Below are 25035 nucleotides of genomic sequence, written 5' to 3' on the forward strand. Positions count from 1 at the left end.
TCTCTCTACGTGTTTGTCAAATTCTCTTTGCTTCTTGAGAGCAAACTATATACTGTAACCCAGTCTCTAGCACAGTCATTGACCAGTATAACTTGAGACCTCTGCAAAGCAGATAATCACCAGAGTCTTAAAGAAACATGAACAAAGAGGAAAAGGAGATTATGTAATAAAGGATGATTATAAAAGAGAGTGACTAAGACACAGGAGAATAGTATCAGGAAAATTTTACTTAGCTATTCAGAATGAAAATATATCAACAGATGTTCAGATTTCTGCTGGGGTTATTTTAAAATACTCATGGAAGACAAAGAGCAGACTCCCTCAGCTCCTCTGCTGCACCTGTCTTTTCTATCAAGTAGAGTTTCTTCTGATCAGACAGGGGGAGAATAAACATTAGTACTCATCTTCAGTCCCAGACATGTACATCTCAAGTACGAAAATAATTTGCATATAAATAAGATCACAAAACTGTTGACACTAACCTTTTAAGAATTCAAGGAAGTGAGTCTCCTCTTGCTGCTAAATGCCTAAAGACTCCATCCATCATCCATCACAATCATGTTCATTTAAGGATCAGTTCCTTCAAGAAAACATTCCCTGGGATTTCCAGGCTGGATTACACCCCGCTCTTTGAGGACATAATTCATGCATATCACTCATTCTATTTTACTTTAATGAACTGTATATGTGTCTTGTTACACTTTCTTAAATAATAAGCAGCTCATCTTGTTGGAGAGGGAGGGAGAATTATGTTTCAGCCAGAGAAGACAACGTGAGCAACGGCAAGGAGGTGAGAAGACTAATGTATTTTGAGGCTACAAAAAGATCACCATTGCTGAAGTGTAAAGGAAAGGCAGAGGATGGCAAGAGGTAAAACTGGAGAGGCAGTCAGGGGCCTGTTCACTGGAAGTATTGTACATGAAAGCCACTCAGGATGAATGAGGGTTGGATGGGCCAGTTGGTGCTTGGCCTCCCTCCGATTCTCACTATAGCTCCCAGTGTGGTGAGTTTAAGTGTGGTCTGCAGATCACGAACATCAGAATTATCTGTGGTACCTTATTAAAAATGCAGATTTGGGGGTCAACAACAAATGCCAGCTCAGAAGTCAAAGCTGGGATTATCATAAGCTCCCCAGATAATTCTAAAATTTTAAAACCGCATGTTCCATAAGACAGCTGGCCCATAATCTTCACAATGCCAGTGCTGAGTGAAAGGGAAGAACTGAGTACATGCTCCAAATTAAAAGAGAATCAAGGGATATGGCAATTAAATGCAGTCCATGAAACTGAATCAGGGAGCAGTTTTGCTCTAATGGACATTGGTACATTTGGCAAAACTTAACTACAGTATGATACAAAATAGTATTGTATCAAAGTTGAATTTCCTTAAGAGACTATTCTTGTTCTTGGAAAATAAATGCTGAAGGTCTTTAGCAATAAAGAAGCATGATATTTATAAAAAAAAATGGATTTGGGGGAAATATAGCTAGATAGGTAGATAGATCTTTGTACTTTTTTAAATTATTTAAAAATTAAAAGTTAAGAAAATTGAAAGAGAAAGCCTAGAACAAATTTAAATCTCAGGACTGTGTCAACTTCAACCACTGTTAGAAAACTGGGAATTACTGACACGCTTTATTTTGGACAGAGGTATTAATCGGATTTCTGTTTTTGATAGATTACTTTTATGGTAGTATGAAAGGTAGAATTAGGATGATAGTACTGGCTTAGGTCTTTGTGGTTCAGTAGGTAAACAATGCAGGAGACCCGCGTTCAATCCCTGGGTTGGGAAGCTCCCCTGGAGGAGGGCATGGCAATTCACTCCAATATTCCTGCCTGGAGAATTCCATGGACAGAGAAGCATGGTTGGTTACAGCCCATGGGGGTCGCATAAAGTCAGACATGACTGAAGCAACTTAACACACACACACACACACAGATGGCAAGGAAACCACTTAGAAACTAAAGTGTTTCTGATAAATATGTGATGAGTCTGAAAAGAATGATGGTAGTTAAGATGAAGATAAAAGGGATTATGAGGTAAAATCAACTGGATTCAGTGGCTCTCTAGATATGAGTGGTGGAAGTTAAAGAAGAAAAAAAGGTAACTTATCAGGTTTCTAGTTTGGTAGTTACTTAGATAGTACTTGCTACCAAAGACATAGTGAATACCGAGGAACAGCATGCAGTGTGGAATTAGATGAATTAGAATTTGGCTGTGAGGGACATTTATGTGAAGATACACAGCAGATAGATATAAGAGGCTGAAGCTTTGACAAGAGGTCAGATATATGTATAGATATGTGAGTGTGTATAAGGTATATACATGTGTGTGGTACAACAATGTGACATAATTAAGAATGAGTTCATAAAAGGCTGAACCGAAGAAGACTTAGTTTAACAAGAATAAATTTAAGACTCCTACACCAGACCAAAACTGAAGTCAGAGAATGGAGGAAACGTAGTGGCAGTATCAAAATAAAACTTTATAGGTTTGAGTGTTTGTAAATCTAGTATGTCAGTATTTTAGGATAATTTTCAAAAGAACATATGTAATCTTAGACTGCATTAATGTGGATCTGGTATCTAGAAAGAAGCAAATGAGAAAGATAATTTATTGTATATTGTTAGGCATCCATATCCATGGGTTCCACATCTGCATTCAACCAACTGTGGATCAAAATAGTAGGACAAAAATTTCAAGAAGTTCTCAAAAGCGAAACCTGAATTTGCTGTGCACTGGCAACTGTTTACATAGCATTTACACTGTATTTATTACTTGTCAAGTGTCCTGGTACCAGTCTGAGTATTACTTTGAAATGTATGTGCAGAAAAAGAATAAGAATACTACATGTTTATATATAAAAGAATTTGAATCTCAGCTTTATATAATAATAAAAAGTAATTGTTAACTCCTTGGTGAGACAGATAAGTGTTTTATTCTCAGACAAACTATGACTCAGCTGCTAAGTCTATTTCTCTAATTTTAACAACAGAAACTGCAGTAGTTTACAGAAATGTCTCATGGGGGACAGAGCTTGTTTTTACAACATTTTAAACTCAGAATTGGAGAAGGCAATGGCACCCCACTCCGGTACTCTTGCCTGGAAAATCTCATGGACGGAGGAGCCTGGAAGGCTGCAGTCCATGGGGTCGTTGAGGGTTGGACACGACTGAATGACTTCACTTTCACTTTCCACTTTCATGCACTGGAGAAGGAAATGGCAACCCACTCCAGTGTTTTTGCCCGGAGAATCCCAGGGACGGGGGAGCCTGGTGGGCTGCCGTCTATGGGGTCACACAGAGTCGGACACGACTGCAGTGACTTAGTAAGTATTATATTAATCTAGAGATACTGCAGGATATGCATGGGTTATATGCAAATATGCCATTTTATATAAGGGATGCATCCTCAGATTTTGGTCTGTGAGGTTCCTGGAACCAGTTCCCCCTCAGATACCAAGGAATGACTGTCCTAGTTAGATGACATCTGCAATACTGTGTTCAGTTTCCTTCAAGCTTAAATAGTGACAGAAAAGAGTAAAATATGATAGTAAAGGGACTTGACTCATATTATGGATGGCTGAAAGAAATGAAAGTTTCAGGTAAATAAATAATAGCTTTAAAAAATATTTATGATCTGTCATGTGGAAGAGGCATTACATTTGTTCTTATTGCAAGGAGGATTAGGGAAAATGAGTTGGTCAGAAATGTTTACCTTTAAAGTTTCCTTTTTTTTTTTTTTGCTCTGTGTTGTTAAAGAGGTGAGTTAAAATTTACAGGGACATGTGCTTTAAACTCAACATAAAAGAGCATTGCTCTCAAGCAGTGGAATGAATTGACTGCAATTTGGTAAACTGCTTGTCACCAAGTGTTGTCAGTCAAAGGCTGGATGTGCTTGGGTCCTGTCATCTGTAGGAGGTGAGAGTAGGGAACTCTTAAGGCTCCTCTCTGCTTTAAGATTCAGTGAGATGGGAATGAAAAGATTAGACAATGAGATGAGTGATCTGTTTTGATTTGTTTTGTTTTGTTTTGATTTGGTAAAATTACCAGAAATCAAATTGACATATAAGGAAGTTCTACTGTCTTCTATATATTTCTAGAGTTAGAAAAATCAAAATTTGAGGTACAGAATTTCTGGGAAGGTGAACTGTTCTTTGGCAATCCAATTTGAAGATAATCTTCTAGTTTCTTATGTATAAATCGTGACCAGATACATATTATTAAATAGCCCACATTCAGATGATAGGTGACCACTCATTACTGTCTATATTCCCATCTTACAAACCTTGATTAGGGAGCTGTCTTCTGAAATAATCAAATATACAGTCATCTGATATAGAAGGCCTTGTATCTAGAAAAGATTGTAAAAGTCCATTAGCAGCAAGAAAACAGCTCATTGACTCTTTTACATTTCTTATTTTTATCTTTTTATAAATAAAAATGCTAGATGCTAGCAAATAATGTGCAAATAGTAGTTTAGCTCAATGAAATTAATACAAACAGTTCTCAAATCTTATGAATTTTGTTGCATTTTTGCTATTTATAGGTAAGGTCTAAAAAATGTTCATACTCTTTGGGTCAGCAGTTCCTTTCTAGGAATCTATTACAGATAAATAATTAATCACAAATAGTGAGTTAAAAAGTCTTCATTGTTTACGATAGAAAAAAACGTGAACAAAATAAAATTTTAACAATGGAGTGTATCTAAATAAATTAAGGTTCACTAATACAATGGAATACTTTGCCACCATTTAACATTGAGAGAAATTAATAATATACTGTGATTTTAAATGCAAACATTTAAATCTTGCAAAAAAACCTTGAAGATTTATTTGTCTGTGTGATTAACATGGACTGTACATGTATAGAAAAAATGTCTAAAATAAGTATTCTAAAATATGTTCTTTATTTTTAAATTTTGACATTAAATTTAACAGAAGAATATATAAAAGTTACATATTAAAAGTGACAGATTTTCTTGGCTTATCACCACAAGAAAGAATTTAAAGTATAATGAAGTAACCATCTTAATTATAATAAAATTCCCTCTTAGGTGTGGTTTTTATTTCCATTTCTATTTTTAATTAGCCTACTGCATCGCAGTGGGACATACTAAGAGACAGCACTGGAGTGCTGCAGTCCATGGGGTTGCAGAGTTGGACAAGACTTAGCGACTGAATAATAACAACAATTGCATCATAAACTAAATGGATTTATGTACATTTATACTGGGCTGTGCTTCGTTGCTCAGTCATTTGCAACCACATGGATTGTAGCCTGCAGGGCTCTTCTGTCCGTGGGGATTCTGCAGGCAAGAATACTAGAGTGGGTTGCCATGCCCTCCTCCAGAGGATCTTCCCAATCCAGGGATTGAACCCTGGTCTCTTGCATTATAGGCAGATTCTTTACTGTCTGAGCCACCAAGGAAGCATGTACATTTATATATACTTTTAATCATTACCTGAGATCCTTTTTGAAAATAAGTGTGGTATAAATATATTAAAAATATATATACACATAAAATTAAAGAATTATTTTAGATAAAATTAAAATGCTTAAATTACATGAATATTTTTCAAAGGACCTCAAGTAAAGATAATGAGATAAAAATTAAGAAAAAAATACCAGAATATATATTTCTGAATCTCTAACATTTCTGGTATTTTTTCTCTTAGAGATTTATATTTATATTTATATTTATATTTATATTTATATCAGACTTAGCAGATTCTCACAGAAGCAAATGAGTAGTCCAAAATTTAATTTCTCTCTTGGCCCATCCTTTATTAATTTATGAAACAAAAGGACCATGATGTTTTTTAAACATAAAATCCCTATATTCTGTTTGGGGAAAAACCTTTCAAATGAGGGATATCTCTCAACCCTCAGCGTGCTTCCTGGACAGCCTGTCCAGACTGTAGACACTGCACCTGTTAACACTGCACTTAACTTGTTTGTTTGTTTGTCTCCCCCTATTAAATGATGAGTTCCTAAGCGGTAAGAAATATAGTACAATATATTCTTAATAACCCTAGCACAAAGCACAGTGATAACCTCCAAGTTGTAATACAAAAAAGTGTTGAGGAGTTAATCGTTTATCAAAGGGTAAAAGCAGAACATTACCTGTCACATCAGAATCTGATTCTTTGTGTCTTTGAACTAAATGTCCTTTATCACAAACCTAATGGAACATAGAACCAGAAGGAAAACAGTACTATATTATAAACATGAAAATGAGGTACATTTTCTACGACTTATGGTAATTTTCAACATTTCTCATTTTATCCTCATAGATTTAGAATGGACAAAAATAATCTTTTAAATCAGTACCTTCTAACATCTTTCACAACACTACTTTTCTTCTCCACCGATGACAGAAGAAAATGTTAAATACTGTATTTTGGCATTAAAGGGAGTTAAAATTTTTTTTACTTCATATAGAACTTATTTATGATGAGAAAGAGACAAAAAGTGTATGCTTTATAATTTCATTTACTTAAGATTAAAGGAAGAGAAGTACAAAATGAATGAAAATATATAAAATTGTATGAAAAAGTATAAGCAATTGCAAAACTGTGTTTATATAGGAAAGCTGAAAAAATAATTTCTCATAGCTTGTAAAAAAAAGTTTACAGTAAGAAGACCATACGCATGACACTGCTGTCTGTCTGTCATGAAAGGAGATACCTTGCCGTCTGACCTAGCTGGACTAAAAGAGACACAAAACACTGTGGAATTGTGACTGCTGGTCTTGAGTAGTGTACACAAATCACGTGAGTGTGAAAACATTCTGAAAGTCTCTTAGTCATGTCCAGCTCTTTGCGACCCCATGGGCTATACAGTCCATGGAATTCTCCAGGCCAGAATACTGGAGCAGGTCCCTTTCCCTTCTCCAGGGGATCTTCCAGACCCAGGTCTGGATCAAACCCTGGTCTCCCACATTGCAGGCGGATTCTTTACTAGCTGAGCCACCAGGCAAGCTGAAAACGTTTTAGATACTTCCAAACTATTTCAAAATTCTCCAAGCCAGGCTTCAACAATACGTGAACTGTGAACTTCCAGATGTTCAAGCTGGTTTTAGAAAAGGCAGAGGAAACAGATCAAATTGCCAACATCGACTGGATCATCGAAAAAGCAAGAGAGTTCCAGAAAAACATCTATTTCTGCTTTCTTGACTATGCCAAAGCTTTTGACTGTGTGGATCACAATAAACTGTGGAAAATTCTGAAAGAGATGGGAATACCAGACCACCTGACCTGCCTCTTGAGAAATCCGTATGCAGGTCAGGAAGCAACAGTTAGAACTGGACATGGAACAACAGACTGGTTCCAAATAGGAAAAGGAGTACGTCATGGCTGTATATTGTCACCCTACTTATTTAACTTATATGTAGTGTACATCATGAGAAACGCTGGGCTGGATGAAGCACAATCTGGACTGCCGGGACAAATATCAATAACCTCAGATATGCAGATGACACCACCCTTATGGCAGAAAGTGAAGAAGAACTAAAGAGCCTCTTGATGAAAGTGAAAAAGTTGGCTTAAAGCTCAATATTCAGAAAACGAAGATCATGGCATCCAGTTCTATCACTTCATAGCAAATAGATAGGGAAACAGTGTCAGCCTTTATTTTTCTGGGCTCCAAAATCACTGCAGATGGTGACTGCAGCCATGAAATTAAAAGATGCTTACTCCTTGGATGGAAAGTTATGACCAACCTAGGCTGCATATTAAAAAGCAGAGATATTACTTTGCCAACAAAGGTTCATCTAGTCAAGGCTATGATTTTTCCAGTAGTCATGTATGGATATGAGAGTTGGATTATAAAGAAAGCTTCTTTTTAGATAAAATTGAATGGCAGTACCACCCCCCCCCCACAAAAAAAAGATATAATCAGCATGAAAATGGGAGGTGGGAGGAAATTGTAAAAATCAAAACTTGATTATTGAAGGGAGAGAGATAAGGAAGTATTCTAGAAAAAATTATGCAAAGTTAAAAGTACCAATATTACATAATCATTATAAAGAATTTAGAGAGACAAAGGGTGAAACTAGGCTGAAGAAAATTCACTTGTAATAAGACTTGATTTGATGAATTCACTGTAATTTTTAGCTCTCCTCCTTTGATTGCAATATGACTGTGAACCATGATAAAACTATTATCTTCATCTCATAGAAAATCACCAGGCCAAGACACTATAAAACTCCTAGAGGAAAACATAGGCAAAACACTCTCTGACATAAATCACAGCAGGATCCTCTATGACCCACCTCCCAGAATATTGGAAATAAAAGCAAAAATAAACAAATGAGACCTAATTAAAATTAAAAGCTTTTGCACAACAAAGGAAACTCTAAGGAAGGTGAAAAGACAACCTTCAGAATGGGAGAAAATAATAGCAAATGAAGCAACTGACAAAGAATTAATCTCAAAAATATACAAGCAACTCCTGCAGCTCAATTCCAGAAAAATAAATGACCCAATCAAAAAATGGGCTAAAGAACTAAACAGACATTTCTCCAAAGAAGACATACACATGGCTAACAAAAACATGAAAAGATGCTCAACGTCACTCATTATTAGAGAAATACAAATCAAAACCACAATGAGGTACCATTTTACGCCAGTCAGAATGGCTGCTATCCAAAAGTCTACAAGCAATAAATGCTAGAGAGGGTGTGGAGAAAAGGGAACCCTCTTACACTGTTGGTGGGAATGCAAACTAGTACAGCCACTATGGAGAACAGTGTGGAGATTCCTTAAAAAACTGGAAATAGAACTGCCATATGACTCAGCAATCCCACTGCTGGGCATACACACTGAGGACACCAGAAATGAAAGAGACACGTGTACCCCAATGTTCACTGCAGCACTGTTTATAATAGCCAGGACATGGAAGCAACCTAGATGTCCATCAGCAGACGAATGGATAAGAAAGCTGTGGTACATATACACAATGGAATATTACTCAGCCATTAAAAAGAATACATTTGAATCAGTTCTAATGAGGTGGATGAAACTGGAGCCTATTATACAGAGTGAAGTAAGCCAGAAAGAAAAACACCAATACAGTATGCTGCTGCTGCTAAGTCGCTTCAGTAGTGTCCGACTTTGTGTGACCCCATAGATGGCAGCCCACCAGGCTCCCCCGTCCCTGGGATTCTCCAGGCAAGAACACTGGAGTGGGTTGCCATTTCCTTCTCCAATGCATGAAAGTGAAAACTGAAAGTGAAGTCTCTCAGTCATGTCTGACTCCTAGCGACCCCATGGACTGCAGCCTACCAGGCTCCTCTGTCCATGGGATTTTCCAGGCAAGAGTACTGGAGTGCGGTGCCATTGCCTTCTCCGCCAATACAGTATACCAACACATATATATGGATTTTAGAAAGATGGTAATGATAACCCTGTATCTGAGACAGCAAAAGAGACACAGATGTATAGAACAGTCTTTTGGACTCTGTGGGAGAGGGCGAGGCAGGGATGGTTTGGGAGAATGGCACTGAAACATGTATATTATCATATGTGAAATGGATCGCCAGTCCAGGTTTGATGCATGATACAGGGTGCTCGGGGCCGGTGCACTGGGATGACCCAGAGGGATGGAATGGGGAGGGAGGTGGGAGGGGGGGTTCAGGATGGGGAACACATGTACACCCATGGCAGATTCATGTCAATGTATGGCAAAACCAATACAATATTGTAAAGTAATTAGCCTCCAAAAAAAATAAATAAGAAAATCACCAAGCCAGTGTCCTTATGGTTGGTTGGTTTAGCTGCCAAGTCATGTCCGACTATTGCGACCCCATGGACTGTAGCCTGCCAGGCTCCTCTGTCCATGGGATTCTCCAGGCAAGAATACTGGAGTGGGTTGCCATTTCCTCCTCCAGGGGATCTTCCCAACCCAGGAATCAAACGTGGGTCTCCTGCATTGCAGGCAGATTCTTTACCAACTGAGCTACAATCAACTCTTAGTGTCCTTTATGAATGTGATCTATAAATTCTCATTTTTTGTTTTTAAATATTTATTTTTAATTGGAGGATAATTGCTTTACAATATTGTGTTGGTTTCTACCATAATGATCTATAAATTCTAATCACAGTAATCTACAAGTATTTGTTTTTGCTTAAAGTCTGCAAGATTAATTACTCAAAGTATCCTGGTAGGGAATAAAGGTTACTAAAATAGTTTAATACTTTTTAAGGGATACATTGATATCTTATAAGCAATCATTTAAGAAATAGTTGAAGAGCATGAGCTTAATATGACCTCAGGCATTAAACTCAGTTAAGATGATAATGTTCACTCTTTTTACCAAATATTATTAAAAAATGAGAAAAAAAATTCAAAAGTTCTTGGAAAAGTAGATTCTGTTAATCCACATTTGGCAGATGGCAGTGTATTTGCTGCTGTATCTGCTGAATGAACTTGTCATGGCTAACCTTAGATTTCCCACTGGATTACTATTATTAACACCAAAAATATTTGAGTAGAAATCTTCTAACCTGAGGCTGGTATTCAGGTTGACTTCTGGGCTCTCTGCAGGTAATAGATGCTTTATGGACTGACCGATGGGATCCAAAGAGGATTTTTTTCTGGATCTCATCGACTTGGGATGTTGTCCTTCATCCGTGTTTGTCAGGCTTATTTCCTAATTAGACAGTTCTTTTGATCTCTGGGTAGGGTACTAATCCTTCCCCTACCCTTTCCATCCCTGACCACACTCTCTGGGAGGGCAGTGGTTTTGGCAGAAATCTCTCTGACTCCTTCCCTGACTATACCCAGCTGTTAAATTCTGCTAATTTCTGGCTGGTAGGTCTATTGCTGTAGCAATGCCTTGGGGGTATAAATTGCTCTACAGGCTAATTCAATCAAATCTGCGTTCCTCTGAAGGGATAATTTGCCAGGTCAGGGTTTCAGATTTATACTGACCCTGCCTTAGACTCCTCCTACCTGTTCCCCTGCCCCCAGTTCTGTGAACTAGCCAGCCTATACGTTTGGCCCATATCTCCAAAGAATCTACCAATCTAATTCAAATCGCCTTTCTCTATATTTCAATTTTTGAGAATGCTGTTAATTAAGCTTGAATTTCTCCAGGATCTGTTGCAAATTAAGTCTTTTACTTTGGGAAGACATTAGGAGCTGTGTTGTATCTGGTCTGCTGTGTCATCTAACATCTCTGTTGCCTTACTGACCTTCTGTCTAGAAGTTCTGTCCACTGATGTCAGTAACAGTCTCCTACTATTACTGTATGCTTGTAGGTCTTTCCCTTTATGTCTGCTGGTACCTGTTTTATGTATTTAGGTGATCCTGTATTGAGTACATTTGTGTTAACAAGTGTAGTATCTTCTACTTGTATTGTTCCTTTTATCATTATATAATGTCCTTTGTTTTTCCTTATGGCCTTTGTTTTAAAGTCTGTTTCATCTGATACAAGTATTGCTAGCCCTGCTTTCTAATTGTTTCCATTTGGATGAAATGCCTTTTTCCATCCCCTCACTTTTAATCTTTATCTTTTCCCCTAAAGTGAGTCTCTTGTAGGTGGCATATTTTTTATTCAATCTGCCACTCTGTCTTTTGATTACAGAATTTAGTCCACTGACATTTAAAGAAATCATTAATAAAGTATGTACTTACTGCCATTTTAAACATTTGTTTTCCAGTTTTTGTAGTTATTTCTTCTTTTTGTTTTCCCTTTTGTGGTTTGATGGCTTTCTTCTGTATTATGCTCGAGTTCCTTTCTTTTTGGTTTTTGAGAATCTATTGTACCTTTTTGATGTGTGGTTACCTTGGTTTTCAAGTGTTAACCCATAACTGTATCTTACGTGTTCTAAATGAATAGTCATACAAGTTCAAACACATTCTAAAAGATCTACATTTTTATATTCTCCTCCTCAACATTTTGTGATTTTGGTTTATTTTACATTTTGATGCTTATCCTTTTACTATTAATTGTAATTATAGTTGCTTTTACAATTTGTTTTTGGATTGCTTTAATCTATGTACTAACTTCGGAGAAGGCAATGGCACCCCACTCCAGTACTCTTGCCTGGAAAATCCCATGGACAGAGGAGCCTGGTAGGCTGTAGTCCATGGGGTCGCAAAGAGTCAGACACGACTAAGCAACTTCACTTTCACTTTTCACTTTCATGCATTGGAGAAGGAAATAGCAACCCACTCCAGTGTTCTTGCCTGGAGAATCCCAGGGACGGGGGAGCCTGGTGGGCTGCCATCTCTGGGGCTGCACAGAGTTGGACACGACTGAAGCGACTTAGCAGCAGCAGCAGCAGCATGTACTAACTTACTGCTACTAAGCTGCTTTAGTCGTGTCCAACTCTGTGCGACCCCATGGACGGCAGCCCACCAGGCTCCCCCGTCCCTGGGATTCTCCAGGCAAGAACACTGGAGCGGGTTGCCATTTCCTTCTCCAAAGCATGAAAGTAAAAAGTGAAAGTGAAGTCGCTTAGTCGTGTCCGACTCTTTGCGACCCCATGGACTACAGCCTACCAGGCTCCTCTGTCCATGGGATTTTCCAGGCAAGAGTACTGGAGTGGGGTGCCGTTGCCTTCTCCGATGGACTGAAGTGATGTTCAGTCTTTTTATATATTTGCCTTTCCTGTTGTTATTCCCCTTTCCTATAGATACTTGCTTCTTTTCTATATACAGAAGATCTCTCAATATCTCTTTTAGGTTAGGCTTAGCATTGCTGTACTCTTAGTTTTTGCTTATCTGAGAAATTCTTTCTCCATCTATTCTAAATGATACTCTTGCTGGGTGGAGTATCCCAAGTTGCAGAGTTTTCTCTTTCAGGACTTTGACTATATCATGCCACTTACTTCTGACCTGCACAGCTTTTGCAGAGAAATCAACCTTATAGGGGTTTCCTTGCAAGTGACTGTTTTTCTCTTCTTGCCTCGAGAATCCTCTTTAACTTTTGCCATTTTAACTGTGTCTTGGTTTGGGTCTGCTTATCTTCTATGGGACTCTCTATGCTTCCTATACCTGGATATCTGTTTCCTCTTTTAGATTCTAGGAAATTTTCAGCCATAATTTCTTTAAAAACAGTTTTGATCCTCTTTTCTCTCTATTCTCCTTCTGGTACCAAAATTATGCATAGGCTGGCATTCTTTATGCGGCTTCCCTGGTGGCTAAGACTGTAAAAAATCTGCCTGCAATTAAGGAGATGTGGGTTTGATCCCTGGGTCGAGAATATGCCCTAGAGAAGGGAATGGCTACCCACTCCAGTATTCTTGCCTGAAGAATTCCATGGACAGAGGAGCCTGGTCAGCTACAGTCCATGTGATCACAAAGAGTTAGACACGACTGAGCAAGGCACTCTATAATATCCAACAGCTCTTGTATATGGCTTTCATTCCCCCCCACCCCCCAATTTGGCTTTCTGTCTGCTGTTCTGATTGGGTGATTTCCATTATTCTGTCTTCCAGATCACCTGGGTTCAGTAAGGCTCTGCTGCCCTTAACTATGTGCTCTGTCTCAGAGGAGGTGAGTGCTGAAGCAAGTGGGGCCCACGTGGTCACAGTGAACCTGTGTCAGTGAAGTCGCCTGCAGTTCTGCCCAGAGGCAGCCCGAGGTCGTGTCCCTTCTCCGTTGTGTTTGTCCCAGACTAGTTCTAGGCTGGGGCTGAGAGGTTGGGGTGCTGTAGCTGCAGGAATGGAGGTCCCTATGCTGCCACCTGGGGCCCTGGCTGCCTCTGTGGGAGTGCCCCCCAGGGCTTCTCCGCCCCACATCCAGCTCCAAGCTGGGGTGTGAGGTGGGGAGGACCAGGGAAAGGAGCCGCTCTGTATTCCTCCTCAGGGATGTCTGGTAGAGACATGCGGTTCTGGATGCCACTTGGTGTGCATGCCAACAAAGTCTGTTGCCACAGTACCCGTGCCCCACATGCAGGTGCTGACAGCTTGTGCTCCACTGTGCATGCAGCTTCGGTTGTACAATATAAGAGGTCTTCTGCCCGGTTCCCGTCGGTTTTCTGTGAGAACTGTTCCACAGGTGGTTGTATTTTTGATGTGTTTGTGAAGAGAGATGAGCTCCACATCCTTCTACTCTGCCATCTTGCTGCACTTATGCAAAATTTCTAATAGGAGTGTCACGCTGAGAGTGGGGACAGTGGCACTTTTCTTTCAGTGGTACCCCACTTTCAAAGCTAAGAAGTCGGTGGGAAGAGGGCAGTAGTCTCAGGTCTTCTCTATGTGCTTCTTCCAGTGTGGAACTAACACTTTACTAACCAAGATAGAGCCAGTTAGGACCAAAGTATTTTCAGTGATGTAGCATCCAAACTAGAGCCTTATTTTCAAGAACGGGGTCTGGATAGATAGAAAGAAGGGAGTCCCCCACCTCTTGGCTGCACTTACCTGGAACTTAGCTTTAGCAATAGGTAGCTGGAGACAGAGTAAGAAATTCAAGTGCCCTGCCCCTACTGGTATATGATAGCCCTTTGTCTGGTATCTGGGGGGAGAGGGGACCCTGTGTCCTCCACTGCAGAGTATCAGTGAGCTGGGGCCAGGGGGTGTGCAGAGTCTTGATTCAAATACCACAGGTTCTGGGGGGTTTTTTGTTGTTGTTATTTTTTGTTTTTATCATAGTTTAGATTTTCCTGAGTAGATGTTTTTTTCATTTGCTGTATGCCCCAGGACCATTTCCAGAAACTTTAAATTAAAAAAAAATAATAATTTTCACCAATTTTTGCTGGTGAAAGGGTTTCAGAGCTCCTCCTGCTGTCATGATGAAAGGCAATCTCAGCACCACCTGTTTTATACTCTTGTATTCCCCATTAAGTTTTCTAAGTTTTATCTCTTCTTGCTATCCTGAATGCCTCTTTGTAAGAGACCTTAAATAGTTTTCTGAGTAAGGTAATTATAAGTGAAATTTAAATATAGAACCTTAATAAGACCCATCTCTCACCTGCCAAGACTCTTTTGTAGTTTTATAAATAGTAAGTAATATGAGCAAAATTTTAATCATTAAGTTTTCCTGGGGAAAAATCATTAAGCTTTCCTGGGTGTAAGAGGAAATAACTTGCCATTCTCTTGTTTTTTCCAAACAGCCATTAGCAAACATATCAATGAATATTTACCTCTTGTTCTTCTTCTCTGATGTTTTGATGTCTTTCTATGGTAGAGTTTCTTTCCTTCTTTGTTTTTAGTTGTTTTTTCTTGGTTTTTATCTAGGTAAGAGATTCATATTTAATCAGTGTATCAAAGATAGTATGTATGCAGATATAAAACTATTTTGAGACTTCTAGGAAGGTGAAGTACTTTTTCTTTTCTCTCCTTTCCACTAAGTACAACTAAAACCCCTGGCTGTTATATACAAAGTAAACACAAGAGGCTCTGAAAGGAGAAGAGGAGGCAGACGATGAGGGATTTCAGGAGCAGAAGGGCTGCCTGATGGTGAGTAGTTCTGTGTGTTTTCTTTTTGCCTCATCTATCCCAGCCTTAGAGCTGGAGAAGCCAGAAACCCAGAAGTGCCAATGAGTGAAGATAAAATGCCTGAACACTTCCCAAATTTGATCAAAGATGTGAAGGTAACTATCAAAGAATCTCAGTCAACTTCAAGTTAGATAAAATGCCCACACTAAGTCACATAAACTTTGAAAGCAGTAAGACTGAAGCAAACTGTTACCTGCAAGGGATCCTCAATAAGATCATTGCCAATTTCTCAGAAACTTTGGAAGCCAGAAGACAATGCAGAATTTAAAGGAAAAAACAAAACAAAACAAAAAACCCCCAGCAGAATGGTCCTTCAAAATTTAGGGAGAAATTAAGACATTTCCAGATAAACAAAAGCTGAGGGAGTTTGTGACCACTTGACATGCCTTGAAAGAAATGCTCAAGGGATTTCTGCAAGGTTAAATGAAAGGGCACTAGGTAGTAACTTGAAGCTGTAGAGAAAAATAGAGGTCTAAATGAAGGTAATAAATACATGGGAAATTATGAACGTTAGTATTATTGTAATAATGATTTGAAACAGATCTGTCATCTACATGAAAAAAAGTGTTAGTTGCTCAGTTGTGTCCAACTCTTTGGGACTCCATGGACGGTAGGCCACCAGGCTCTGTCCATGGGCTTCTCCAGGCAAGAACACTGGAGTGAGTTGCCTTGCCCTCCTCCAGGGAATCTTCCCAATCCAGAGATTGAACCCAGGTCTCCTGCATTGCAGGCAGATTTTTTACCATTTGAACTAGCTGGGAAGCCCCACATGATTATGTCTACATGATTAAAGAGGAAAAAAAAGTAAAGAAAAAAAAAAGCATTTATTAGTCTAAAAGCTAATACTACTATTACTTTAGCCTATAAAATTTTAAGTCGCTCAGTTGTGTCTGATCTTTGCGACTCCAAGGACTATAGCCCACCAGGCTCCTTTGTCCATGGAATTTTCAGGCAAGAATACTGCAGTGGGTTGCCATTTCCTTCTCCAGGGGATCTTCCCGACTCAGGGATTGAACCTGGGTGTCCCACATTGTGGGCAGATTCTTTATTGTCTGCGCCACCAGGGAAGCCCTGTAACCCCAAACCTTATTTGTTACATAATTTAGGAGACTAATACACTTAAAGAAATATTAGTTTATGTTTTTGGGCACACAATGTATAACTATGTAATTCTATGACGTATACAACTGAAAGCGTGGGGGTACAGCTATAAAGGAACAGTTTTTGTATGTTTTGAAGTTAAGTTGGTATAAATTCAAATTAGACTGTTATAACTTTAGGATAGTAAATATAATCACCATGGTGAAAGCAAAGAAATGATTTATAAAATATACACAAAAGGAAATAAGAAAGGAACTGAAACATTTCACCACAAAAAATCAACTAAGCACAAAAGAAGACAGTAATGCAGGAAAAGGAGGAACAAAAATACTATAAGACATATTGAAAACAGCACAAGGACAGAAGTCAGTCTCTTTATCAGGAATTATTTCCATTGGATTAATGGATTAAATGGATATTAATGGATAATAATATGGATATTATTAATGGATAATACATGGATATTATTAATGGATAAATGGATTAAACTCTCCAATCAAAACAGAGCGATTGGGAGAATGGATAAAAACACATGATCCAACTATATGCAGTCTTAAAAGACTCAGAAAGATCCAAACACAGAAACTGGTTGAAAGTGAAAGGAAAGAGATATCCTATGCAAACAGCAACCCACAGAGGCAGAGGAGGCTCTATTAGACAAACACAGACTAAATTTTAAAACATTACTGGAAACTACTTTTAAAAGGACATTACAGGTTAATAAAAAATTCAATACAACAATAATATATAACAATTATAAATATTTACATACCTAATGATCATCAAAATATATGAAGCAAAATAGAACCGAAGGGAAAAACAGACTGTTCTACAATAATAGTTCAGTTCAGTTCAGTTCAGTTCAGTCGCTCAGTCGTGTCCGACTCTGCGACCCCATGAATCGCAGCATGCCAGGCCTCCCTGTCCTCACCAACTCCCGGAGTTCACTCAGACTCACGTCCATCGAGTCAGTGATGCCATCCAGCCATCTCATCCTCTGTCGTCTCCTTCTCCTCCTGCCCCCAATCCCTCCCAGCATCAGTCTTTTCCAATGAGTCAACTCTTCGCCTTCAATACCCTACTTACAATAATACGGAACCAATCAGAAGGTTGTAAAGAAAAAGGATTTAACACATTAAATCATCTAAACTTAACAGACATACACAGAAGACTGTACCCAACAACAGAGTATACATTTCTCCTCAGTTGCATATAGGACATTTTCCAGGATAGAACAGATGTTAGGCCACCAGTTGAGTTGTAATACAGTTTAATAGATAGTATACAAAGTATCTCCCTCTGACCACAATGGGATGAAGTTAGAAATAAATAACAGAAGAAAATCTAAAATATTCAAAAACTTGTGGAAATTATACACACACTTTTTTAAAAAATGGATCAAAGAAGTCACAAGGGAAATTAGAAAATACAGAGTTGAATAAAAATGAAAACACAACAGAGTGAAATTCATGGGACACAGCATAAGTGGCACTGAGGAGGGAATTTATATCCATAATCACATTAAAAAAAATTCACAGATGGCAGAAGGAAGTAATAAAGATTAGAGCAGAGATAAATAAATGAAATAGAAAAACTGAAGAAAATGAATCAAAAGGTCAACAAGGTTGACAAATCTTTAGCTAAATGGACTAAGGAAAAGACAAATTACTAAAATCAGAAATGAAAGTGAGGATATTAGTATCAATTCTATACAAATATAAAGGGTTATAACAAAGTCTTGTGAACAAGTGTATGCCAACAAGTTGGATAACCAAGATGAAATGGATAAATTCCTAGAAACACAGAACTTACCAAGAGCATCTCATGAAGAAATAGAAAATATGAATAGACAAGTAACTAGGTTAAGGAGACTGAAATCAGTAATCAAAATTCTCCCAACTAACAATAAAGCCCCGATGGTTTGTTGGGTGAATTCCACCAAATATTTAAAGAACAACTAATGCTGATCTTTCTCAAACATTTCTAAAAAATTTTGAAGAGGAAGGAACATTTTGTAATTTATAAGGCCAGAGTTACCCTGATACCAAAGCTATACAAAGACACTACAAACAAGAAAAGGAAGCTATATAGACCAGTATCCCTTATGAACACGCTCAACATCACTAATAATTAGGGAAATGCAAATCAAAGCCACAGTGAGGTGGTATCTCACACCTATTAGAATGGCCAATATTAAAAAACAAACAAACCAGAAAATAACGAGTGCTTGCAAGCATGTAGGTACAGTAGAGCCTGCATGCACTGTTGGTGGGAATGTAAAATGGTATAACTGCTGTGAAAAACAGTATGGAGGTTCCTCAAAAAATTCAAAGTAGAATCACCGTAGGATCCAGTAGTTTCCTTTTGGGGTACACACCCAAAAGAATGAAGAGCAGCAGCATCTTGAGGAGATGTGTGATCATATTCACAACAGCTAGAATGTGGAAGCAACCTTAAGTTTCCACTGAGAGATGAGTTAGCAAAATTCAGTGTAAACATACAATAGCATATTATTTAGCCTTATAAAGGAAAGAAATTCTGAAATATGCTACAATATAGATGAACCTTGAGGACATCATGCTCGATGAAATAAGCCAGTCACAAAAAGACAAACATTGTGCAATTCCACTTATATGAGGTACTTAGCACGGCAAAATCCATGAAGAAAGAAGAGTACACAGTGGTTTCCAAGAGACATGGGAGCAGAGAATGGGGAGTTACTAAGGCTGTAGAGTTTGCTTTTCAAGATGATAAGAGTTATGGGATGGTGGTGATGGTTGTACAACAGTGTGAATGTACTTGTACCAATGAATTATACAGTTAAAAAGGTGTTAAGATGGTAAATGTTATGTGTAATTTTACTACAATAAAAAAACCAATCTCTATATTTTTGAGGGGCTACTGGAAAAGAGGGTATATACCAGACTTAGAATTGTGAGAATGAGAGGCTAGAATTCCATTTTGCCTGCAAGAGAGGAGAGTCTGAGAATAGAACCAACCCAGAAGAGGCAGAAATAACATTAAAATGGAGAAAAAATTTTACATCCTGGTGTATTCTTTGAGCCCCTTATTTAAGCCATGGCTAAAGCCAGCCTTATCCCTAGACTATTTCCCTTACTAAACCGACCAATTCCCCTTTTAGCTAAGCCATCTTTTGGAACAGTTTTTTGTTTCTTTGCAATGGATGGACTTCTAATACACACCCTCAGAATATGATTTAGTAGGTAGAGAAGAAAACAATCTCCATGTCACTAAGTGGAAGCTCCATCTTGTAGCTCAGGCCTGGAATTCTGGAGACCTCTTTCTCTCCTTTGTATTTTTCAAATTTGTACCCAAGCCATCAGCAAATTCTCTAGACCCTGTCAGATGTATCTAACATCTGGTCACGTCTCATTGTCTCTACAGCTACCACCTTGGTCCAGCTACCACTTCTTCTTGCCTGGGTAACTGCAATAGCCCCTTAAATGGTTTCCCCTCGTGATTCATCGTTCTGCTCTCAACACAGCAGCCAAAGTGACCTTGCTAATACAAAGCCCATCATGTTACTCCTCTAACCCAAACTCTCCAAACTCAAGAGTAAAAACTGAAGTCCTAAGCCAGGTTTTACATGATCTATTCCACCTGCTCCCCAGTGTCCAACACCTATTTCACGTTCTCTTACTCCTGTTCTCTTTGTTCAATCTTCTCTACCCAGATTAGTATCCTTGGTCTTCCAAAAGATAACAGACATGTTCCTTCCTCATGGCCTTTGCACTTCTAGTACTCCTAGTCTAGGAATAGGTCCCTCCTAGATCATTCCCCAAGTTTTACTCTCCTTACTCCCTTGATGTTAGATTTAGACATAGGAATTTATTTAGCCAGTGGAATGATACACGGGAACTTTAAACATACTTTCATGGTTTGGCATGCCTCCTGAACTCTTGTGATTTACCATGAGAGAAACCATGAGAGAACATGCCCCAGCTGGCTGCTGGTATCTATGTAGAAGGAAGAAATGTAGACCAGACCTGAATCAGCCCACAGTCTGGACATGAGTTCAGTGGATCCCTGGTCAGTCCAATATAGCCATAGATGACCCCCAAACAGGAAAAAAGATATTTGCTAATATAAGCTATTGACATTCTGAGAATTGTTTTAATGAATAAAATATGAATAGTTTAGACCTGATACCTAAAAGTGGGATGCTGTCCTAATAAAACCTAAACTATGTGGCAATCATTGGCTTGGTGACTAAATAACAGGTGGTTACAGGAAGGCAGAAAACACAAGTTATGTAGAGGTGACGCATTTAGTGAAACTGCCTTCTGTGAGAGAAGATGTGCCTAACAAACCTGAGTCACTGGACAAAGAGACTTTGAGGCAGAAAGTTTATAGAGTTATGAGTTGGTGGTTGCTAGCTTCATTTGATAAGGTGCTACAAGAAAGAATTCAGCTCAAAAATACTTGAATAAAAAAATGGAATTGAGAGGGAAAACAGCCCCAAATTCTAGAATTTGTAGGTTGGCTTCAATAACCTTGAGGCAAAGATCAAATCAACATTAATGGCTTTCACATCTGTGGTAGACAATCTCTAAGATGACCTCTGATGATCCCTGTCTGTTAGCATTCATGCTCTCCTGTGGCCCTAGGTATTGGGCTCAACCTGGTGACTCACTTCTAATGAATGGTATATGGCAAAAGCGGTGGGATTCTGCTTCTGGGATGAGGCTACAAGGAGACTGTGCCTCTAGCCTGTGTGCCCTCTTCTACTGTCTTACTTGCTCGTTCACATGAAAGCCAGATACATGTTGTGAGCTGTCATACAAGAAGAACACATGGTAAGGAACCAAGGGAGACTTCAGCCCTCAGCCAACAAGGAACTGAGTCCCTCAGCTCAGCAGCCTGTGAGGAGCTGAATCTTATCGCCAACCATGTAAGTGAACTCGAGAAATGGATCCTTCCTCAGTCAAGTCTTCATGATTCCACAGCCTTACCAATACCTTCATTGCAGTCTTTTCAGAGAACTTAGGAACCCAGATAAGTCACTCCTGGATTCTGATCCCAGAGACTATGTGATAATAAATGTTTATCATTTTAAGTTGCAGAGGTTTGGGGTAATTAGTTACTCAGCAAGAGGAAATGAATACAATATCTGTCTTGGTCCATTCACCTGCTCTAACAAAACAGTTACCACAGACTGGGTGTCTAATAAAAAAAGAAATTTATTTCTCATATTTCTGAGGCTGGAAGGTTGAGATGAGGATGTGGTATGGTCAGGTGAGAGCTTCTTTTTGGTTTGTGGACTGTCTGTTGCATCCTAACAAGGCAGAAGGGGCTAGGGATCTCTCTGGGCCCTCTTTTACAAGGTGCTAATCCCATTCAGATGGCTCGGCCCTCATGACACAATCACCCCCCAAAGGCCCCACCTTCTAGTACCATAATACTGGGCATTATAATGTCAACATATGACTTCTGGGAGACAGAAGTATCCAGACCATTCCACCACTAAACCTCCCACATTGACATCCTTCTCAAAAGCAAACTTCATTCATTCCATCCCAACAACCCCTAATGTCTTAACTCATTCCAGTATCAACTCGAAACTCCAAAGTCCTAGCTAAATATCATCTAAATCAGATATGGATGAAACTCAAAATACGATTCATCCTAAGGTAGATTTCCTGTCCAGTTGTGAAACTATGACCAAGTTATGTGCTTCCAAAGTACCACCGAGGGACAGGCATAGGATAGACATTCCCATTGTAAAAGGGAGAAAAAGCGAAGAAGGATGAGGTGATGGGTCCCAGGCAAGCACAAAACCTAGTAAAGCAGATTCAGTGAGATCGTCATGGTCATGAATAATCCTCGTGCCTCCGTGATCTGCCTTCTGGACCCACTGGGGTGGCAGTATCATCCAGCAGCTTGGCAGGCTGCCACTCATACCTGGCTCTCTGTCAGTATTCTGTCCACACCACAGTGCACAGCTCCAGACAGCCCACCTCCATGGCCTTCAACAGAAGCCATCTGCCCTGTTAACACCTAGGCGTTAGCGTCCCTGATGATCTCTTAGTCCCTTTGGGGCTTTTAAAAATTTATCTTGCTGACACAAACAGATGGAAAAATACACTGTGTTCTGGGATTAGAAGAATTAATATTGTTAAAATGACCATAACTATCCATGGTAACCTACAGATTCAATGCAATCACTATCAAAATACCAATGGCACTTTTCACAGAACTAGAATAATTTAAAAATCTGTATGCAAACACGGAAGACCCTGAATAGCCAAAACAATCTTGAGAAAGAGGAACAGAGCTGAAGGAATCATGCTCCCTGACTTCAGACTGTACTACAAAGCTTTAGTAACCAAAATATGGTACTAGCACAAAAATAAATACAAAGACCAATGGAACAAAACAGAGAGCCCAGAAATAAACCCACACACGTATGGTCAACTAATCTACAACAAAGGAGGCAAGAATATGCAATGGAAAAAAGAGTCTCTTCAGAAGGCAGGGGTGGGAAAACTGGACAGCTACACGTGAAAGAATGAAATCAGAACATTCGCTAATACCACATACAAAAATACACAAAAAATGGATTACAGACCTAAATGTAAGACCAGAAACCATAAAACTCCTAGAGGAAGGCACAGGCAGGACAGTCTGACATAAATTGTACCAATATTTTTTATATCTATCTCCTAAAGCAAAGGAAATAATAATAAATGGGATCTAATTAAAATCATTTGCACAGCAAAGGAAAGCAAAAACCAAAGAAAAGACAACCACCTACTGAGTGGGAGAAAATATTTTACAAATGATGTAATTGATAAGGGTTAATATTCAACATATATAAACTGCCATATAACTCAACATCAAAACAACAACCCAATTTAAAAAATGTGCAGAAGAACTGAATAAACATTTTTCTAAAGAGAAAATGCAGATGGCCAACAAGCACATGAAAAGATGCTCAACACAGCTAATCATCAGGGAAACCACGATGAAATATCAACCTCACACCTGTCAGAATGGCTATCATCAAAAACACAAATGACAAGTGGTGGCAAGATTGTGGAGAAAAGGGAACTCTCAAGCACTACTGGCAGGAATGTAAATTTGTGCATCCGCTACAGAAAACAGTATGGAGGTTTCTCAAAAACAGAACTACCACATGACCCAGCAGCTTCACTCCTGGGTATATATCCGGAAAAAAAAAAAGAGCACTCGTTTGAAAAGATAACAATCCTTCCAATGTTCACAGCAACATTATTTACAGTTGGCAAGATAAAGAAGCAATCAAGTGTCCATTAACAGATGAATGGGTAAAGAAAATGTGGTGTGTGTGCGCGCGCGCGCGGGTGCATGGACTACTACTTAGCCATAAATAAGAATGGAATTTTGTCATTTGCAGCAACATGGATGAACTTGGAGGGTATTATGCTGAGTGGAATAAGTCAGAGAAAAACAAATACTGAATGATATTACTTGTATGTGAATCTAAAAAATGTGAAAATAGTGAATGTATTCTAGTGAATATAACAAAAAAGAAACAGACTCACAAATACACAGAACAAACAAGTGGTTACCAGTGGGGAGAGAAGGGAAGAGGGAGAATACAGGGATAGGGGATTAAGAGGTACAAACTATTATGTATAAAATAAGCTACAAGGATAATTGTACAACATGGGGAGTATAACCAATATTTTATAATAACTGTAAATGGAGTGTAACCTTTAAAAATTGTGGATCACAATACTGTATACCTGTAACTTTGTACATCAACTATACTTCAATAAAAAACAAAAAACCTGTCAAACTTGTGAAGAACATTACACATTTCTCAGCTACAGAGCTCTGTAGTATTGAAGCCATACTGTAAAACTCAAGAAGTTCTGATAGCCTTCCTTTTATTCTATGTCTCCGTCCCCTTCAGTTCAAGCTTGTCTTAGTCACCTCTTAATACCATCACATTGGGGGTCAGGGTTTCAACATGTGTATTCAGTGGTGGGGCACAAACATTCAGTACACAAAACCACCTAAACTCCCTAATCCTCCTCCTGCTCTAATTTCCTCCTTAGGCACTTCTCATCATCTAACACATCATACATTTTACTTGCTCAGTTGGTAAAGAATCCACTTGCAATGCAGGAGACCCCAGTTTGATTCCTGGCTTGGGAAAATCTGCTGGAGAAGGGAAAAAGCTACCCACTCCAGTACTCTGGCCTGGAGAACTCCACAGACTTTATAGTCCATGGGGTTGCAAAGAGTCAGACAGGACTGAGTGACTTTCACATTTTACTTACCAACTAGAATATAAGCTATGATGGGAAGGATTTTTTTTTTTTTTAATTTTGTTCACTGATCTATTCTCAAGCATGAAGTCAGAGCTCAGTACATAGCTGTTAAGTAAATAAATAAATGAATATAGAACTAACAGTCAGGCAATGTATGTTATGCTAACAACTCTTATTAACAAGTAGTATGGCTTTTGAAAAGTAATT

The 25035-nt window shown here is 38.8% G+C and overlaps 2 protein-coding genes across 12 annotated transcripts in view; one reads left to right on the forward strand and one right to left on the reverse strand.

Moving 5' to 3' along the window:
• CYREN (cell cycle regulator of NHEJ) overlaps positions 1-25035 on the forward strand; it is a 194372-nt gene that overhangs the window by 51095 nt on the left and 118242 nt on the right. For 5 of the 11 annotated variants that reach the window (XR_015162049.1, XR_015162051.1, XR_015162052.1 and 2 more), the window contains exons 4-5: positions 13448-13505; positions 15302-15409. The exons of 2 other annotated variants lie outside the window; for them this stretch is intronic. The gene's annotated coding sequence lies outside the window, so the exon portion shown is untranslated. Of the gene's footprint in view, positions 1-13447; positions 13506-15301; positions 15410-19954; positions 24351-25035 lie in introns of those variants that run through there. 4 more of the 11 variants (XR_015162054.1, XR_015162048.1, XR_015162047.1 and 1 more) reach the window with 3 other exon arrangements.
• Positions 1-25035, reverse strand: part of AGBL3 (AGBL carboxypeptidase 3) — a 97276-nt gene that overhangs the window by 23597 nt on the left and 48644 nt on the right. The window contains exons 13-15 of the mRNA XM_086395551.1: positions 15094-15183; positions 6126-6183; positions 4288-4353 (exon numbers count right to left, since the gene is read on the reverse strand). Coding sequence (XP_086251677.1) covers positions 4288-4353; positions 6126-6183; positions 15094-15183 — 214 coding nt within the window. The remainder of the gene's footprint in view (positions 1-4287; positions 4354-6125; positions 6184-15093; positions 15184-25035) is intronic.

This window comes from Bos grunniens, chromosome 4, assembly GCF_055505025.1.
Source record: "Bos grunniens cultivar Pamir isolate PY7600 chromosome 4, Bosgru_T2T1.0, whole genome shotgun sequence".
Classification (NCBI taxonomy): Eukaryota; Metazoa; Chordata; class Mammalia; order Artiodactyla; family Bovidae; genus Bos; species Bos grunniens.